Source organism: Alosa pseudoharengus, unplaced genomic scaffold, assembly GCF_046254945.1.
Source record: "Alosa pseudoharengus isolate Yale_2024_CS ecotype anadromous, Long Island Sound unplaced genomic scaffold, YU_APseudo_1.1 YU_APseudo_1.1_scf_15, whole genome shotgun sequence".
In the NCBI taxonomy this organism is placed as follows: Eukaryota; Metazoa; Chordata; class Actinopteri; order Clupeiformes; family Clupeidae; genus Alosa; species Alosa pseudoharengus.
Genome location: NW_027468620.1, coordinates 34,428,478 through 34,448,477, shown reverse-complemented (window position 1 = coordinate 34,448,477; position 20,000 = coordinate 34,428,478). Strand labels below are relative to the sequence as shown.

Genomic DNA, 20,000 nt, shown 5'->3' with positions numbered 1-20,000 from the left:
ACACACACACACACACACACACCTTAGGGGGCAGTCCTATTCTGTGGAAGCACTATCCTATAGCACACACACACACACACGCGCGCACACACACGCACGCACGCACCTTAGGGGGCAGTCCTATCCTGTGGAAGCACTATCCTATAACACACACACACACACACACACACACACACACACACACACACACCTTAGGGGGCAGTCCTATCCTGTGGAAGCGCTGTCCAACTTTGGGCACTTTCTCCAGGGCCAGCCTCTTGCCTTTGGCCTTGACCCGGTCAATGGCACTGTAGTTAAAGGTCTCACTTGCCAGGTAAACCACCTGAGAGAGGGAGAGAGAGGGAGAGAGAGAGGAAAAGAGAGAGAGAGAGAGAGAGAGAGAGGGAGGGAGAGAGGAGGGAAAGAGAGGGAGGGAGAGAGAGAGAGAGAGACAGGTCAATGGCACTGTAGTTAAAGTTCTCACTGGCCAGGTAAACCACCTGAGAGAGAGGGTTAGGGTTAGGGTTAGTGTGTGTGTGTGTGTGTGTGTGTGTGTGTGTGTACCTTGGTCTTGGGGATGATGTTGAGTGCAAGTCTCTGGTCCACTAGACTGGCCCCTGGTTCAGCACCAGCCTGTGTGTGTGTGTGTGTGTGTTAGGGGTGGGCGATATGGACAAAAAATAATATCTCGATATTTTTTGTGATTTTGACGATAACGATAATTAGTCGATATCCTTTAAAAAATTGTTTTTGTTAAAGTCTGAGTTACTTTACAGCTCATTATTTATGAATAGCATCATTACAATAATAACCAATAACCTAATATGTGACCTTTTAACCAAATCAACCAATGCATTGTCACTCTACACATTTCCAATTCTGCCCCCACTTGTGTGTGTGGCAATGACATGGTCTAGCCAGCTACATTAGAGAAGATGAATAGGCCTAACAGTTTCCCAAAAGAAAGTCTGAAGCTGACGTTTCTTTCAAACCTTTACATAGGATTCACTGTAAAACTAAGAGCAGACCAACAGAGTAGCCTACATCTCAGTTATTTCCTTCTATGTTTTGTTTTAGAGCAATCACGTAGGCTAGCATTCCAAGTTACAGAATAGAAACTAATGCGTTAGCTTATGGCTAATGTTTATGAGAAATCCCATAGAGATGCTAACGGTTAGCATAATCGGTAAACGTAGATATTTAGAACTAACTTCAGTCCATTTACAAAAGAGTTACATGAGAATAGTTATTTGTTTACAACTGATTATTAAAATACTCAAAGGCTAATGTTTTCTCTCCATATAATACCGTGTAGGAAAAAACGTGACTGTCTCATCATACAATGCTACTTGAACAGAAGTAGCCGCATAAAATCCCAAGTAGGCTACTCTCGCTGCACAAAATAAACATTAGGCTGCGTGGGACAACGTTGTGACCCACTAGTGATCACGTGACACTTGCTCTGCTGCACTTCTCCCGCATAGCCTACCTCCTGGGACTGTATGAGTCTTCAGTGCGTGATTTCGAGTGTTTTTCCCCAAAAGTAATTTAAATACTCAATAATGTCAATTTGCACATCGTTAAAACAACAATCACGATATTATCGCAGACGATATATATCGCCCACCCCTAGTGTGTACGTGTGTACCTTGGTCTTGGGGACGATGTTGAGTGCGAGTCTCTGGTCCACTAGACTGGCCCCTGCCTCGGACATGTAGCCCTGGTTGAGCACAAGGCAATCTCGTCCGAAGCAGCACGGACAGCAGAGCTTCTGCAGCCACTTGGTCCATTTGGGGTTGAGCTGCCCGTACGGCTCCTCAGTCTTCGGCTTGAACACACCGATCACCCTCTGGGAGGAGGAAGACATCAGAGACATCAGACACACACACACACACATACACACAGTGTGTCCTTTACTCGTTCTACTGGCCTTGGCTAGCCCAGGCTAAGGTGAGGAGAGGAGAGGGGAGGTGAAAAGGAGGAGATGAGAGGAGAGACGAGCAGAGGAGGGGAGGAGAGAAGAGGAGAGGAACGAGGGAGGAGAGAAGAGGAGAGGAATAAATCAGGACCAGGACTGTTCAATCAGGACTGTGCAAAGTGTTTTGACCAAACGTATCGTCCAAGCAGGACCTTGCAAAGTGTTTTGACCAAACGTATCGTCCAAGCAGGACCTTGCAAAGTGTTTTGACCAAACGTATCGTCCAAGCAGGACCGTGCAAAGTGTTTTGACCAAACGTATCGTCCAAGCAGGACCGTGCAAAGTGTTTTGACCAAACGTATCGTCCAAGCAGGACCGTGCAAAGTGTTTTGACCAAACGTATCGTCCAAGCAGGACCGTGCAAAGTGTTTTGACCAAACGTATCGTCCAAGCAGGACCGTGCAAAGTGTTTTGACCAAACGTATCGTCCAAGCAGGACCGTGCAAAGTGTTTTGACCAAACGTATCGTCCAAGCAGGACCTTGCAAAGTGTTTTGACCAAACGTATCGTCCAAGCAGGACCTTGCAAAGTGTTTTGACCAAACGTATCGTCCAAGCAGGACCGTGCAAAGTGTTTGACCAAACGTATCGTCCAAGCAGGACCGTGCAAAGTGTTTTGACCAAACGTATCGTCCAAGCAGGACCGTGCAAAGTGTTTTGACATTGAACCTGCCTCTGCTGCTTCATCATCCACTCCTAGCCTTTCTGCTGATGGGTCAACCAGAGAGATATTCTCAGACACACACTCTCGCTGCCGATTGGTCAGACACACTGCTTACTGCTGATTTTGCAGCCCCCTATGTGTGTTTGTGTGTGTGTGTGTGTGTGTGTGTGAGAGAGAGAGAGAGAGAGAGAGGGAGATAGAGAGAGAGAGAGAGAGAGAGGGAGGGAATAGTATGCCCAAGGCCCCCTGAGTATGTGTGGCCCCTGTGTGTGTGTGTGTGTGTGTGTGTGTGTGTGTGTGTGTCTGATTGGTGAGTATGTGCGTGTTTGTACACTCTTAAAAAGGATGTGTTGTCCCTATCTGGACACAGAGATGTGTTAACAAACAACGCAAGATGTGTTATTTTCAACACATTTTGTGTAACAAATAAAAAAAAGAAACTACACAAAATTGTGTGGTCCCTATCTGGACACAGAGATGTGTTAAAGTTGTTTTCAACACATTCGTTTTAAGAGTGTGTGTGTGTATGTGTCTGACTGGTGAGTGAGAGCCTGTGTGTGTGAGTGTGTGTGTGTATGTGAGTGAGATTGTGTGTGTGTGTGTGTGTGTGTGTGTGTGTGTGTGCCTGTGCCTGTGCCTGTTTGTGTGTGTATGTGTGTTTTTAACTGGCGAGTATGTGTGTGTGTGTGTGTGTGTGTGTGTGAGAGAGAGTTTCTGACTGGTGAGTATGCGTGTGTGTGTGTGTCTGATTGGTGAGCTTCGGCAGGTTATTTGGCTGATGAGATTAGCTTAAGTGCTATCACATGACTGAGTCAATGCTGGGGACTTTCTACTGTGTGCACAGACTGAAGTCAGCCCTGTGTGTGTTTGTGTGTGTGTCTATGTGTGTGTGTGTGTGTGTGTGTGTGTGTGTGTACGTACGTGTGTGTGTATACGTACGTGTGTGTGTGTGTGTGTGTGTGTGCATGCATGTGTGTACGTGTGTGTGTGTACGTGTGTGTCTATGCTCAACAGAAGCAACACAAAACATATGTCCTGTATGTTTGTTTAAAATGTGTGTGTGTGTGTGTGTGTGTGTGTGTGTGTGTAGGAACAGGAAGCAAGGGGTGTGTGTTGCACGTGATGTAGGAGAGTATGCAACATGGTGAGCGGCTGAGACACACACACACAGTCATGATTACAAAGCCATGTAACTCCATTCATTTCTCTTATTCATACAGTCAAGCTCAGTCACTCTCTCTCTCACACACACACACACACACATGATTAGAAAGCCATGTAAATCCATTCATTTCTGTTATTCATACAGTCAAGCTCGCTCACTCACTCACTCACACACACACACACACACACACACACACACACACGGGTTGCTGAGGCCAGCGTGGCATCTGACATCTGATGTCTCCAAACATCCGAAACAGATCAGGAGTTCTCTCTCCCCCTCTCTCTGTCTCAGACCCCCCCCCCCCCCTCTCTCTCTCCATCTCAACCTCTGCTCCCTCTAAAAGGCCAATCAGCTGGCTTTAAAAACACATGCTGGCTCAAAATACATAAACTCATAACAGTAAGCAACATAGCGGTGGTAGTACTGTTGTAATATGTGTGTGTGTGTGTGTGTGTGTGTGTATGTGTGCGTGTGTGCGTGCGTGCGTGTTTCTACCTTTTTGGGCTCCCTGAGAAAGCCATCTCAATTCAAGAGAAGCACCCCACACCCCCAAAAAAAGAGTATTCATGTGGCACAAGGCCCCAACCCCCATCGCATCACACGCACACACGCGCATTCACACCCCCGCGCCAGGTCTCACCCCGTGAACATCTTTGACGAAGTAACTGCCACTGGAGCCTTGCGAGATTCTCTCCGGAAAGATGCCCTCCTCGATGGCCCGCTCCGCTTTCCTCACGATCTCTCGGAACTCTGGGTCGTCGTTAAACTCATTCCTGTGAAAATCCCGCGGCGAGCTGCCCCTGTCCAGCAACGTTTCCCTCTCGCGACTGCTTCCAGGGCTCCCCGGGGGCACGCGAGCTGCCGAACCAGGTACGCCATCCAGACCGTCCCGCCGTGAGCCGGATTCGGACTGATGAGAATGACTTAAGTCGCCAGACTCGCGGAGAGGAGAGATGAGCGGACTCGTTTCGTCCATCGCGCAAAAGCCAAATAAAAAACAACCCGGCGCCGGTGATGCTACGGGCGGACTGTGCAAAGTCCAGAAGTTGCCAGCGTCGGCAGCTCGCGTCAACAGTATTGATGTGGTCACTCTTCTTCCGGATCTGGCTCCACCCCTAAGCTTTCTGCAACTCTCCATTGGCGCACTGGTCCAGCCTCCCAACGTGATCCCGCCCCCCTCATCGCAGTAGCGATCAGACTTTGCACACCCAGCCGAGCCGATCAACCTCCAAGAAGAGCACCGTCACTCTCTCTCTCTCTCACACACACACACACACACCATTGGCATGTGTCTTTGGATTATTCGTAGGCTATGCAAAACATTTTAGATTAGTCGCAGGGAATAACCCTCAGGCTATTTGAGGATTTGATTATTAAATGCGCTTTATTCCCTGAACATAAATTAGCCTATTGACATGCATGTTGTGGCAAAAACCGCCGTGGAGGCCTACAGCTTACACTAATTCAGTCTACCCACACACACACACGCACACACACACCACTACCCCAGTCAGTCTAGTTAGTTAGCTGTAGTGGGATGTAGTCTAGTTAGCTGTAGTGGGTACTGTGATCAAACCCAAATGTTAATACGTATCCTTGCCTATTTGATGGTGATGCATTTAGTCCTGCGTATCACGTAGACTACACCACTGCACACACACACACACACACACACTATACACCAGTGCCCCTCGTTCCCTTTCTAACCTTGACTTTCACCGTCCCTCTTCAAGAAGCTCCCCTTCATTCTGAGACTACAGCAACAGCTCTTTTTTTCACCCTTTAAATCAATGGCGTAAAGATTAAAGTAGTTTTCATTCATCTAGTTGTATCTGTGTCAAATATTCAGCTCTAGACAGTTCCAGTACTGTGGAGATTATTGTTCTGATTGTGACTGATACACTGAATGCAAAGAGGCAATTCTGGGCTTTGAAATACTTGGAGAACAATGACACCGCATATCATCTCAGTTTATCACTGTTTCTACCTCCACAGTGAAGCCGCATTTTTCATCTCTGGTTTATGGAACATTGAAGGTCAGTGTTGTAACTTCCTCGGACAGAGGTTGAAAACGGTGTTCTGCTTTCTGATTGGCTAATGTGGTGTAGCGTCACGCGTGTCACGCTCTGAATCAGGAAAAGGTGCCGTCGCGCGCATCCCAGTTCACTCGTGAACCACCTGCAGCTGCACGTAGACTCGTCTCCTCCGTCCGTCCTCGACTCTCCTTCTCACACGCCGATTCTCCGCGTTTGTACAGAAACCGAGAGCCAACGTGAGAAAATGGCCGCCTACAAGCTGGTTCTGATCCGCCACGGAGAGAGCTGCTGGAACCAGGAGAACCGCTTCTGCGGATGGTTCGACGCGGACCTGAGTGACACGGGCGTCCAGGAGGCCAAGCGAGGAGGGAAGGCCTTAAAAGGTAAAGTCCCCTTCGGTCCATCACCCAGTGTTCTAGCGTGCTCTACTGTCAGATTTGCTTTGGGCAATGTCACTGATTTCGAAACCATGCAGTGACGTTAAACTCTGTAGTCGTGTGGCAGCACAGGACTCGACGTGAGGAGGAAACACGTTCATCTTAATGCCTGTTTATTAGTGTGATTGTGCCACTGAAACATTAACACTGAAAACTCTTAAGTCATGCAAGAAATCCGCTATTTCCTTCAGACGTGAGTCACGAACAGGGGCGGTGTTGTCATTTTTCCCTGTAGCCCACCTTCCTAACCGGACGGCGGCGAATCAGAGAGGCCGCTGCAGACTGTAGACACCGCCTTTATATGTGACGCATGGGTGCGTAATGAGGCGAACGTGCAGATAGGAACGTGAAACTACAGAGTTCCCGTGTCGTTTCAGAGCATCTCTCCCTGCAGTGCACGCAGACTAGGGCCCTAGGCCTATACGAGTCACCGCCTGGTTGCATGCGACAAGAAGCCTCGCGATGCAGGCACATTGAAGTGTCAGCTAAAAACCATAACCATAACCATAAAAGTGAAACTCAGAGAATGATGATGGATCAGTGTACCATGGTTAAGTCATGGTTACTGTGGCAACATCACAGTTGCACACACACACATATAATGCTTGTATTATTGTGACTGTGTAGTAAGATCAATGGATGGAGTAGTCTGACAGAGCTGTTCCGATGGTGTGTGTGTGTGAGAGATTGATGTGCGCTGACATTGATTACTGTATCGACGGGCAGATGCTGGCTACGAGTTTGATGTGTGCTACACGTCGGTTCTGAAGCGGGCCATCCGGACCCTGTGGCTGTGTCTGGAGCAGATCGATCAGATGTGGGTTCCGGTCCACAGAACCTGGCGGCTGAACGAGCGCCACTACGGTGGCCTGACTGGGCTAAACAAGGCCGAGACGGCCGCCAAGCACGGAGACGCACAGGTCAAGATCTGGAGGCGTTCGTACGACACCCCCCCACCGTCCATGGATGCTGACCACGACTACTACACAGTCATCAGCAAGGTATACACACACACATATAAACACACACACACACACACACACACACATATATACACAGACACACACACAACATCCCCCCCTCTCGCTCATGGAGGCTGACCACACCTACTACACAGTCATCAGCAAGGTATACACACACACACACACACACACACACACACACACACATATACACAGACACACACACAACATCCCCCCCTCTCGCTCATGGAGGCTGACCACACCTACTACACAGTCATCAGCAAGGTACACTACACACACACACACACACACACACACACACACACACACACACACACACATATATATACACAGACACACACACACAACATCCCCCCCCTCTCGCCCATGGAGGCTGACCACACCTACTACACCGTCATCAGCAAGGTACACTACACACACACACACACACACACACACTATATTACATCACATTTGGCATTTGATGCTTTTTAACCAAAGGGACAAAGCGAAACAAGTGAGTGCAGCAGTAAGTGCTGCTTCCATACAGTCAGTGTCAATGCTAAGTGCTAGAATTAGCACGGCTAGTTGGAGGGTAGTGCTACAAGAGGAGGTGCTCTCTGAAGAGCTGAATTAGCATGGCTAGTTAGAGCGTAGTGCTACAAGAGGAGATACTCTCTGAAGAGCTGAATTAGCAAGGCTAGTTGTGAGTAGTGCTACAAGATGAGGAGGTACTCTCTGAAGAGCTGAATTAGCAAGGCTAGTTGTGAGTAGTGCTACAAGATGAGGAGGTACTCTCTGAAGAGCTGAATTAGCAAGGCTAGTTGTGAGTAGTGCTACAAGATGAGGAGGTACTCTCTGAAGAGCTGAATTAGCATGGCTAGTTAGAGCGTAGTGCTACAAGAGGAGGTACTCTCTGAAGAGCTGAATTAGCATGGCTAGTTGTGAGTAGTGCTACAAGATGAGGAGGTACTCTCTGAAGAGCTGGGTCTACAGGAGCTTTTTGAAAGTAAAGAGGGATGCCCCTGCTCTGGTAGGAACTGGTAGTGCGTTCCACCAACACACACACACACACACACACACAGCCTGGTAGTTTTTTTTTTTTTTTTTTTTTTTAAGTATATTTTTTTGGCCTTTTATGCCTTTAATTGACAGGATAGTAGAGAATGACAGGAAGTGAGTGGGAGAGAGAGTCGGGGTGGGATCCAGAAAGGACCACGGGGCGGGAGTAGAACCCGGGTCGCCGGCGTACGGTGCAGGTGCCCCAGCCAGTTGTGCCACTGCTGGGGCCACAGCCTGGTAGTTTTAAGTATGTGAGTGTATGTAGGTTTTATGACAGAGCAGACTTTAATAACATCCCTAGCTAGAAGTGTGTGTGTGTGTGTGTGTGTGTGTGTGTGTGTGTGTGTGTGTGTGTGTGTGTGTGTGTGTGTGTGTGTGTGTGTGTGTGTGTGTGTGTGTGTGTGTGTGTGTGTGTGTGTGTGTGTGTGTGTGTGTGTGTGTGTGTGTGTGTGTGTGTGTGTGTGTGTAGGACCGCTGCACAGGTGAGTTTTCACACATCTTGCTTCGGGCAGTGTTTCTCAAAGTGTGGTTGACAGTGTGGTCTGCGAGGAGACGTGGTGAAATATCATGTTTGCAATATTGAACCAACTTGTATGTAAATCCAAATAGTTCTGCAACACTGTCTATGTAAGCTACGCCAGTTTAAATCATATGAATCCTCTGACACATTAAGCAAGGTGAAAAGATAATAAGCAAGGTGGTTCAGTGAGTAGGCCTATTGTGTAATATACTGTGTGTAATATACTGTTGAAGTAGGTCTACAGTTGTTTTTTTAGCTAGGTGGTCTGTGATTTTTTTTTTTTTTATGGTTAAGTGATCCTTGGTCTGAAAAAGTTTGAGAAACACTGGCTTAGGAAGATGGAGTGTGTGTGTGTGTGTGTGTGTGTGTGTGTGTGTGTGTGTGTGTGTGTGTGTGTGTGTGTACCTATCCTAGGGAGGAGGAGCAGGATCTGATTGCTCATTGGATGTTTTAGGCGGTCCTATCTAGTCATCTGATTGGTCGATTCAGGAGGCCCATAGGCAGAAGTTGCCTCCTCTGGAAACGTGTGTGTGCGTGTGTGTGTGTGCGTGTGTGTGTGTGTGTGTGTGTGTGCGCGTACGTGTGTGTGTGTGTGTGTGTGTGTGTGTGTGTGTGTGTGTGTGTGTGTGTGTGAGTGTGTGTGTGAGACAGAGGGGCTTAATACTCGGCTCTCACGCGCTGTCTGAAGTTCAGAGCAGATAAGACAAACGTCAACAGTGGTCTCTTCAGAGTGCTCACACAAGACACACACACAGACACCGACACACACACGCACAGACACACACAAGACACACACACACGCACAGACACCGACACACACACACACGCACAGACACACACACGCACAGACACACACACACACACACACAATAAGAACAATCTGATGAAGAATCTTATCCATGAGCCCCGTTAGAATTGACTGAATGCATCGGCCTTTACTTCGCTGTGGATCTGTGCTGTCTCAGAGGCCGCACTCCCTCCAGGGTCCGTGTGTGTGTGTGTGTGTGTGTGTGTGTGTGTGTGTGTGTGTGTGTGTGTGAGGGTATTTGTGTGTGTGTGTGTGTGTGTGTGTGTGTGTGTGTGTGTGTGTGTGTGTGAGTGTGGGTATTTGTGTGTGTGTCAGCAGCAGCCGAGAGGAAGTGAGGTTCAGGTGCTGTTTGTGCTCCCTGACGTGCATGCATAAGAGTGTGTGTGTGTGTGCGCGTGCGTGCGTGCATATGAATGTGTGTGTGTGCCTCTGTCTGTGCTCCCTGACCTCTGACTTTTGCTGCAGGACCGTCGCTACGGTGATCTGACGGAGGACCAGCTGCCGTCGTGCGAGAGCCTGAAGGACACGATTGCCCGGGCCCTGCCCTTCTGGAACGACGAGGTGGTGCCGCAGATCAAGGAGGGCAAGAGGGTCCTCATCGCCGCCCACGGCAACAGCCTCCGCGGCATCGTCAAGCACCTGGAGGGTAGGTGCCCCCCCCACAACACACACACACAACACACACACACACACCCACCTGTCAGGAGATCACCTGAAGTTATCACCGCTGCAGAATTGACCAGTGGGCATTATGTGGCTGAGTGTATGTGTTTGTGTGTGGATGCGGGTTTATTTGTGTGTGTGTGTTTGTGTGTGTGTGTGTGCATGTGTTTGTGTGCGTGCGTGCATGTGTGCATGCATGCATGCATGCGTGTGTGTTTGTCCAGACATGTCAGAGGAGGCAATTCATCATGGAACGGAACCTGGCCACTGGTATGTGTAGTAGTACTAAACTCTGTGTGTGTGTGTGTGTGGGCAGGCATGTCCGAGGAGGCCATCATGGAGCTGAATCTGCCCACCGGCATCCCCATCCTGTACGAGCTGGACAAGAACCTGAAGCCGGTCAAGCCCATGCAGTTCCTGGGGGACGAGGAGACGGTGCGCAAGGCCATGGAGGCCGTGGCTGCCCAGGGCAAGGCCAAGAAGTAGACGCCCACTGACCTGTACCGGGCAGGAAATGAACGACCTTTGACCTTCAACCTCTGCAGAGAGGGGCCGGGGGAGGGGTGGGGTGTGTCCTGTTCTGTGCTTCCGCCCGTCAACAGCTGTGTGTGTGTGTGTGTGTGCGTGTGTGTGTGCGTGTGCGTGTGCGTGTGCGTGTAACAGGACCAGTGAGGGTATTGTGACACTGCATGGTTGTGTGTGTGTGTGTGTGTGTGTGTGTGTGTAACAGGACCAGTGAGGGTATTGTGACACTGCATGGCTGTGTGTGTGTGTGTGTGTGTGTGTGTGTGTTGTAACGCTGCATGGCTGTCTAACATGACTGTGTACTGGCTGTAGTTGAGAGTTTAGTTCTGATTCATATTTATTGACCAACTGTGTTCTGTAGTGAGGGACCAGTAACACACACACACACACACACACACACACACACACACCCCTATCATTCAATTCCTTTTGTGATGCTGGGCCTGAGTTTACACTGCTGAAGGCAATGTTAAACATCCTCAGCACGGCATCACACACACACACACACACACACACACACACCCCCACACACACCATTCCTTTGTTTTTGTGATGATGTACGTGGGCCAACAGCACTGAAGTGTTAATGTGTCATTGATGGGAATTTCACACAGTAATAAATGTTTTCGGCCTGTTATCAGGCTTGACCCCTAAACTGGTGTGTGTCTTTATGTGAGTGTGTGTGTGTGTGTGATACTGTTGTCAGGCTTGTCCCCTAAACTGGTGTGTGTGTGTGTGATACTATCTCCTACTGTCTCTTATGGTCTTCCTGTATCTGACACACCCACAGACACTAAAGGACACACACACTGCTGCCTGGTTTGTCCCCTAAAGTGGTGTGTGTGTGTGAGAGATACTGTCTTTGACCATCTCTTACCATCTTGCTGCACCTGACACTGGCACACACATTAAAGGACCAGGAATCACGCAAGACATTGATAAATGTTCTGTAGGTGGCAGCCGTGGCCTACTGGTTAGCACTTCGGACTTGTAACCGGAGGGTTGCCGGTTTGTAACCCTGACCAGTAGAAAGCGGCTGAAGTGCCCTTGAGCAAGGCACCTAACCCCTCACTGCTCCCCGAGCGCCGCTGTTGTTGCAGGCAGCTCACTGCGCCGGGATTAGTGTGTACTTCACCTCACTGTGTGTTCACTGTGTGCTGAGTGTGTTTCACTAATTCACGGATTGGGATAAATGCAGAGACCAAATTTCCCTCACGGGATCAAAAGAGTATATATACTTATATATACTTAGATCATCCGGGTCAACCAATGAGATTGCAGAATGCTGTGAGAGTGATCAATGAGATTGCAGCATGCTGTGAGAGTGACCAATGAGATTGCAGCATGCTGTGAGTGACCAATGAGATTGCAGCATGCTGTGAGAGTGACCAATGAGATGTGAGAGTGACCAATGAGATTGCAGCATGCTGTGAGTGACCAATGAGATTGCAGCATGCTGTGAGTGACCAATGAGATTGCAGCATGCTGTGAGAGTGACCAATGAGATGTGAGAGTGACCAATGAGATTGCAGCATGCTGTGAGAGTGACCAATGAGATTGCAGCATGCTGTGAGAGTGACCAATGAGATTGCAGCATGCTGTGAGAGCCTGTGTGGTCACCATGACCGGTGTTCTTGTGTGGGGCAGCCAGACCAGCTAGCGGGATTACGTGACCAGGGACCACCGGTCAGATTAAGGTTGTATGATGATCAGTGACCAGTGAGGTTATGTAGGACACTGAGCAGCCAGATTAGGACCAATCATGAATCAGAACAAGGTGTGAGATTACATAAAGAAACAACCAATCAGATTAAGGCCTGGTTATATGATGAGAGTCAGATGTGACATCATACCTTCCTACGTTATGTAAAGTAATGACTGAGCAGTGAGATTAAGCAGCGACCTGTGTGTGTGTGAGAGAGCTCCTAACTTTCGTCCCAGTTCTCGTCTGTGATCCCAGCACAGGTGGAGCATTCCTCTCCTACTGGTCAACTGGGTGAGTAGCAACTAGGGATGTAACGGTATGAAAATTTAACCTCAAGGTTATAGTGACCAAAACTATCACGGTTTTCGGTATTATCACGGTATTTCTAAAAGTGTGTTCAATATGTTCAGAAAGCACTAATAGGCCTACACAAGCTGAAATAGTTTCAAAAAGTGTCCCGTTCACTTTTTTCTTCATGTTTAATTGGCTATGTGCTTATATCTTAACTTACCCTACCATAACTTGGGAGTTTGCTATTTCTGTTATTTGCAATGAGTGAGAACAAAGTAAGCGTTCAAAATAAAACTTTAGGCTACTATATTCTCCTGATAACGTGAGTGGAATGGATTTAATGTGGACGTGAACATAAAAAGACGCAGAGTGGCTACATGATACAGTGCACGTTTTGCGGTGAAAAAGTTCCGCCTTTTAAAATCAGGTGTAGCCTAATCCGAATCGTAGTTAAAACCATCAATTAGACAACAGAATCAGTAGGGTACCAGTTTTGTTCCATTGTACCAGGCCTACTGTATGTCAAAAGCAGGTTTGGATGAAGCTGGGAAGGATTAAACACACGGTTTCCACACCGCGGTAATCAACAGTGATAATCATGATATTTCAAATGAAAACGGTAATTATTATCGTGAACATTTTTTTCGCGGTTTACCATTATACCGGTAATCGTTACATCCCTAGTAGCAACACACACCTGACAATGACAAGTAACACCAGAGACTTTCTAATGAGGAGACACAGCACTCTATACATATACCATCCCTTCCGTTGCAAAATGTCGACATGTGAATACATTGAGCCAATCGTGGTGTGTTGTGAAGACATTGTGCTAATCATGTGTTGTGATCTCACCACTGGAGCAAGGTTGGTGTTGTGAAGCCTTGCGCACACGCTTTTCTGCCATAATAGATGCCCGATAAGTGCCCAAAAAGCGTTGCAATATGGGCGCCGAGTGGAGGGACTTGCCTAAAAGGACTTTGGTAACACACACACACAGGTGGGATTTCGGACACATGTAGTTACAATATGGGTTTGTATTTGATTTGATGGGCCTGATCTACCTTTGCCAATCTTCTGCTGGTCATTTCTATTTGATGGGCCGAAAATGGTTTTGCCATTTGCCATTTTAAAAACGGCATATGATAGACTGATGTCCTATTGGTCTGATGGCCAACGTGCAATTCAGGAAATGAGCTGCTCAGCCAATCCGGATGTGAACGCCACAAAAACAGGTTCCCTGGGGTGTAGACGACATCACCTGTGTGTGACATTTGAAAAGGGGCAGGAAGGCATTCCATTGTTGTGCCCCTTCTCTCTGATTGGACCACGCACACTAGGCTACGTGCACGAAAGGCTCTCGGTGGAGCCAGGTGTGTTTGAACCTGCCGCTATTGATAATGTAACTAGTGTCTACACTGACCAGGTGTGTTTGAACCTGCCGCTATTGATAATGTAACTAGTGTCTACACTGACCAGGTGTGTTTGAACCTGCCGCTATTGTTAATGTAACTAGTGTCTACACTGACCAGGTGTGTTTGAACCTGCCGCTATTGTTAATGTAATTAGTGTCTACACTGACCAGGTGTGTTTGAACCTGCCGCTATTGTTAATGTAATTAGTGTCTACACTGACCAGGTGTGTTTGAACCTGGCGCTATTGTTAATGTAATTAGTGTCTACACGGACCTGGTTGGGTGTTGCACTAGTGAATCAGCATGTTACGATAAAGAAGGATTTGTGTGTGTGTTGTAATTGTTATTATTGGGCAAACATGATATTCAGGGTCGGAGCTAAGATGTAAGGAGCAGAGTATAACAGAAGATGCCGTTACAACACGGTTAACACTCCACCGTAAATAAATGTGTGTACAGGAAGAGCCTTTCATGCACGTAGTCTATTTGATTTGTTGCAGACTGATGGCGTGGCTGAACTAGCTGGCTTGAGTGCGGCCCAATCACGGTCCAGCGCTTCTCAAATATGACCAAATATGTCCAGAGCAGAGGTCTAGGACAAGACTTCATGTTGCCTTGGAGATAGTGTAGTATTCTTTAATATGAAATACTAAAGTCTATTTTAAAACATGAGATAGTATTTCATATTAAAGAATACTACACTAAAGTCTATTTTAAAACATGTCATGGTTGATCTACACTCATTTTGTGTTTTTATACTGATACTTTTACAGGTTTTTAGTGTCTGTCTCATTTGGATGTATTTTTGCCCATCTCTGTTCATACACACACACACACACACACACACACACACACACACACACACACACACACACACACACACACAGGTCCTCAGAGACGCAGGGTGCGGATGCCCAGGTGTGTCAGGATCGTGTCAGAGGGCTCTCCAACACCCATTAACCACACAGAGAGAGAAAAAACATGGTTTTACATTTAGAAGAATTTACTGTACAAGACCACAAGAGGGCGCACACACTGAGCTTCTGCATTAGACACACATACAATCTCTCATACTCACTCTCTCTCTCACACACACACACACACACACACACACACACACAGTTATTTCACCTTCTGAAGCGCCCCATTGGAGGCTGTGGCGTGAGAGGAGTGTGTGTTGTGTGTGTCGTGTCTCTTGAACGTGAGCGACAGCACATGTCTCTGCAGCCCCTCGTCCACGTCGAGTAGCCGGCGCGTCTCGAACACGCCCCGCTCCTCCACGAAGCGCTCAAACAGCAGCAGCCCGCCCCCCACCCCAAAGTAGTGCGCCTTAGTGGCCAGCAGCACCTGTCCGTCATCCGCCAGCAGCCTATGGAGGAGCGCGTGCAGCGCTGCGTAGTAGTCCGTGTTGTAGATCGTCTCCGAGGTGAGGATGATGTCATATTTGTGCGCCGGGCTGCGCTGCTGGATGAGTGACAGGAAGGAGGTCCAGTCCCCCGAGAAGAAGCGGCAGTGGCAGCGCAGGGGGGCAGAGGCAGGGGGCGCTCTACGCTTGGGCGGCGGGCTCTCCTTCTCCTCTCCTCTCTTCCCGCTCCGTTTCTCCTCCTCCATCTGTCTCTCTCTGCCATCCCCCTTTCCCCTTTTCTCACCAACTCTCTGCTGTGCGTCTCCCTTCTTCCTCTCCTCCTCCTCTCCTTCCTTCTCTTTCTCCTGCTTCACCTCCCCCTTCTCTCGTTCCTCCTCCTCCTCCTCCTCCTCTTCCTCTTCCTCCGGTTGCTGGTTAAGCGCGGCGTTGGCGATGGTCAGCTGGCGGATGACCGTGCTGTTGTAGTCCTGGAAGTCCACCTGTTCCGCCCCGAGGCGCATCGCCATGACGCCCAGGAGCCCCGCCCCACAGCCCAGGTCTAAGACCCGCCTCCCCGCGAAGACTCCGCCCCCCTCGCCCTCGCGCTCCAGGTGCGTGTCCAGGTGCGTGTCCAGGTGTGCGAGGAGGTCGTAGGTGCACTCCCACACCCGGAGCCCCCCCTCGTACACCCCCGGCAGCAGGTCCGAGCGCTGGGCGGCCATCTTCTTCAGGACCTCCTCTTCCTCCTCCCCCTCTTCCTCGGCCTGCCTCTCCTCCGCCGTCAGCTCCAGCACCGACTCGTTCACGCACAGCAGCGGCGGCAGAGCCCCCACGCGCACCGTCTCCGTGACGACGTCCCGCAAGAGCGCGTCCACATCGCTGGGGGCGGAGTGTTCTCGAGCCGGCTTCATGGGCTGAGGAGTGGGGCTGACGTCATCCTTTACCTGCTGGAAAACAGTAATCAACAGCAAGACATCAGCTCAGCATGACAAGCAGACACAGCAGCCTGAAATCACCACCTGCAGTTCACATAGAACCCACAGCAGACACATGCCTGAAATCACCACCTGCAGTTCACATAGAACCCACAGCAGACACATGCCTGAAATCACCACCTGCAGTTCACATATAGAACCCACAGCAGACACATGCCTGAAATCACCACCTGCAGTTCACATATAGAACCCACAGCAGACACATGCTTGAAATCACCACCTGCAGTTCACATATAGAACCCACAGCAGAATTATCACATGACAGCTTCAGGCACTGCAGTCTCTGGATAATCAGTGTGTCTCAAGCATGTTCTTTCTAGTAAACGAGCCGATTTGATGCACCACTGACGTTTGTTTTCCCTCCAGTTAGGAACTTTCAGTCAAGAGCAGCACGTCATCCATACTATCAGACTGTTCAGCAGTAGCTAAGAGCGTGTGATTTTTAGACACTCCGAGGAGCTTTGGCTAAAGCTTAACTTTTTCTGTCAGCATTAGCAATGATGTTGACTAGTCCCTGAAAGCCAAATCTTACAGCTTGTAGGACCTGTCACCTGACTGCGAAGGTAAGGTCAACAGTGCTGAGTGATAACGGTCAAACCTGGGAAACAGCGACACTCACAATAACTGCCATGGAGTTTAACGTTAGGTATGATAAAATATGTTAATCCACTGCATCTGCAAGAATTTCTCCAGTGATCAACAGATTAGCAAGGTATGCATCAGCCATGCGTTAGCATGTGTTACATTGCTGTGTGCATGACTTACAGTTTTCAGAGAGCATTCCTGATCTTTTTCCGTTTTCGCATCGCCTTGACAGATTCCGTCTGTTTTCACCCTAATGTCGAAGTTAAAATTGAACGCCATGAATTCTATAGGACGTAAATGTTCTCAGGATTACTACATGTACCGCTATTTACCAAGCTAACTTGTGACACACACATGCACGTTTGTTTCACAAGAACAGACTACAACTCCCATAATGCTTGTGCTTGAATTATACTTTGGTTGTTAACTTAAGTCTGGGGGTATAGACTGATTTGATACCAACACATAGAATTCAGTTGAGATATACGATGGGAATGTATGTTATATTATAATCTAAACGTTTCGTTGGTACTCTAAACCTCTTGTGAAAAGCACCGAATATGCAAACACACACACGGTCTTTAAACGCCATTCCCCACAATTCATCGCGCCCACTTCCACACCTGCGCACTAGGGGTGCGCAGCCTAAGGTTTTTTTTACTGTCTGTGGTAGGCTGCTGAACGGCTTGAACAACTGTACTAGCGCTCTATCTCTGTGCAATCATCAGGAAGATTAAATTTGACCTCTGGCTATCATGATCTGACGGACCTGCCGCCGTGCTAAGACCAGACCACAGCCAGGTGAGTACCGGTAGTAGCCTCCGGTTGGTTATTTCAGGTGTGTGTGAGTGCGAGCTGTTGGACATGTAGCGAGTGAGTAACGTTAGCCTTTGGCCTGACTTCCCATCTCAGACAAGGGAAGGATGACGGAGTCCCATGGAGAAGTCTCAACACTGGATAACGCATCATTTATTGTGATGGGGTGCGATGCGATGCATACTGATGCATTTGAGGAACGCTGTGATTATTTAGTTGTTTTGATATGTTGGGGGGGGGGGGGGGGTGTGGGGGGGGGGGGGAACATCAGTAATCCCCTCTTTTGCGCTGTCTGGCGATTAAGTCTTTTGTGATGATGGCGAAGGGGGATGGGATTGGTGCCACTCGCGTTGCTGTCAAACCACAACGCGCTGGTCACGGACATCCAGAGTTGCTGTCAGTTCGTGCTATAGGACTCGCGCGATCTCCGTAGTTCCCAGGAGATGCAAGGTAGCCTACTGAAAGCTACCGCCCACCACGCCCCCCCGTAACCCAAACGCACCTGTCTGCGCCTTCCGGATTGGAATGTGAACGGACAGGAAAGAAACGGACTCATTTGGTGACAATTGAGGGTCATCATCTATGCAAAGATCTGACCTGAGAAGCTGGAGAGAGAGAGCAACACACACGTACACAGTGGGTAAAACTGGAGTTAGTCAACAGTTGGCATTTAAAGTATGTTACTGATGAGGTTAATTATTATATGGATAAGCTGAGCTGAGACATTAGACAGAGAAGCCTTGAGTTTGTACAACAACTGGCAGTCTGTAGACTGGCATAACTGGCAGTAGACCGGCACTACTTAGGGAAGTGGTATGCTCTCCCGTGCATATTTGTGGCCTTCAATCTCACATGACTATTCAGGGTAAAGCGCCATTGCTCAATGCCACCACACTGGCATGCTGGGTAAAGCGCCTTGCTCAAGGGCACCATGCTGGCAAGCTGGGTAAAGCGCCTTGCTCAAGGGCACCACGTTGGCACGCTGGGTAAAGCGCCTTGCTCAAGGGCACCGCGCTGGGTAAAGCGCCTTGCTCAAGGGCACCACGTTGGCACGCTGGGTAAAGCGCCTTGCTCAAGGGCACCACGTTGGGTAAAGCGCCTTGCTCAAGGGCACCACGCTGGGTAAAGCGCCTTTGCTCAATGCCACCACACTGGCATGCTGGGTAAAGCGCCTTGCTCAAGGGCACCATGCTGGCAAGCTGGGTAAAGCGCCTTGCTCAAGGGCACCACGTTGGCACGCTGGGTAAAGCGCATTGCTCATAGGCACCGCGCTGGGTAAAGTGCCTTGCTCAAGGGCACCCCGCTGGCACGCTGGGTAAAGCGCCTTGCTCAAGGGCACCACGCTGGGTAAAGCGCCTTGCTCAAGGGCACCATGCTGGGTAAAGCGCCTTGCTCAAGGGCACCACGCTGGGTAAAGCTCCTTGCTCAAGGGCACCACGTTGGCACGCTGGGTAAATCGCCTTGCTCAAGGGCACCACGCTGGGTAAAGCGCCTTGCTCAAGGCACCACACTGGCATGCTGGGTAAAGCGCCTTGCTCAAGGGCACCACGCTGGGTAAAGCGCCTTGCTCAAGGGCACTACGTTGGCACGCTGGGTAAATCGCCTTGCTCAAGGGCACCACGCTGGGTAAAGCGCCTTGCTCAAGGGCACCATGCTGGGTAAAGCGCCTTGCTCAAGGGCACCACGCTGGCTACTGCATGTTAGCCAAGTTCCTTGACCACTTTGTCACTACCGCACCACACAGCCTTATCCGGTTCACTCCATCATTACATTTCAGTCTGTTAGCAGACGATTCTATCCCAAGCCACTGATGTCAGTTACATTACAAGGGCCAGTGTCCCTGGAGCAACAGTGGGTTAAGTGTCTTGCTCAAGGGCACAGCAGTGAAAGCTGGGTATTGAACCCACAACTTGTCAGGCTACTGCATGCTAGCCCTGCTCCTTAGCCGCTACGCTACTACTGCACGCTAGCCCAGCTCGTTAGCCACTACACTAGCCCAGCTCCTTAGCCACTACGCTACTACTGCATGCTAGCCCAGCTCGTTAGCC

General features: G+C 49.2%; 4 protein-coding genes across 8 annotated transcripts in view; 2 read left to right on the top strand and 2 right to left on the bottom strand.

The window, feature by feature from the left end:
* LOC143123874 (phosphatidylinositol 4-kinase type 2-alpha-like) overlaps nucleotides 1-4,845 on the bottom strand; it is an 8,313-nt gene extending 3,468 nt beyond the window's left edge. Inside the window, exons 1-3 of the mRNA XM_076285153.1 lie at nucleotides 4,429-4,845; nucleotides 1,628-1,828; nucleotides 191-322 (exon numbers count right to left, since the gene is read on the bottom strand). Coding sequence (XP_076141268.1) covers nucleotides 191-322; nucleotides 1,628-1,828; nucleotides 4,429-4,764 — 669 coding nt within the window. The 5' untranslated portion in view covers nucleotides 4,765-4,845. The remainder of the gene's footprint in view (nucleotides 1-190; nucleotides 323-1,627; nucleotides 1,829-4,428) is intronic.
* Nucleotides 4,846-5,936: 1,091 nt separating this feature from the next.
* On the top strand, nucleotides 5,937-11,456 carry pgam1a (phosphoglycerate mutase 1a). The gene is made up of 4 exons (XM_076286294.1): nucleotides 5,937-6,207; nucleotides 6,988-7,262; nucleotides 10,079-10,259; nucleotides 10,593-11,456. The coding sequence occupies exons 1-4, from the start codon at nucleotides 6,069-6,071 to the stop codon at nucleotides 10,760-10,762; spliced, it is 765 nt and encodes a 254-aa protein (XP_076142409.1). The 5' UTR covers nucleotides 5,937-6,068; the 3' UTR covers nucleotides 10,763-11,456.
* Nucleotides 11,457-15,220: 3,764 nt separating this feature from the next.
* On the bottom strand, nucleotides 15,221-17,499 carry mettl18 (methyltransferase 18, RPL3 N3-histidine). 2 transcript variants are annotated; one of them, XM_076286292.1, is made up of 2 exons: nucleotides 17,317-17,499; nucleotides 15,221-16,503 (listed from the first exon to the last, which is right to left on the bottom strand). In XM_076286292.1, exons 1-2 carry the CDS (start codon nucleotides 17,413-17,415, stop codon nucleotides 15,334-15,336), a joined length of 1,269 nt encoding a protein of 422 aa, XP_076142407.1. In that variant the 5' UTR covers nucleotides 17,416-17,499; the 3' UTR covers nucleotides 15,221-15,333. The 2 variants fall into 2 exon arrangements, with proteins under 2 accessions (XP_076142407.1, XP_076142408.1); XM_076286293.1 differs by having other exon boundaries at nucleotides 15,221-16,500.
* A 293-nt stretch (nucleotides 17,500-17,792) lies between these two features.
* zdhhc16a (zDHHC palmitoyltransferase 16a) overlaps nucleotides 17,793-20,000 on the top strand; it is a 13,573-nt gene continuing 11,365 nt past the window's right edge. For all 4 annotated transcript variants that reach the window (XM_076286291.1, XM_076286290.1, XM_076286288.1 and 1 more), the window contains exon 1: nucleotides 17,793-17,937. The gene's annotated coding sequence lies outside the window, so the exon portion shown is untranslated. The remainder of the gene's footprint in view (nucleotides 17,938-20,000) is intronic.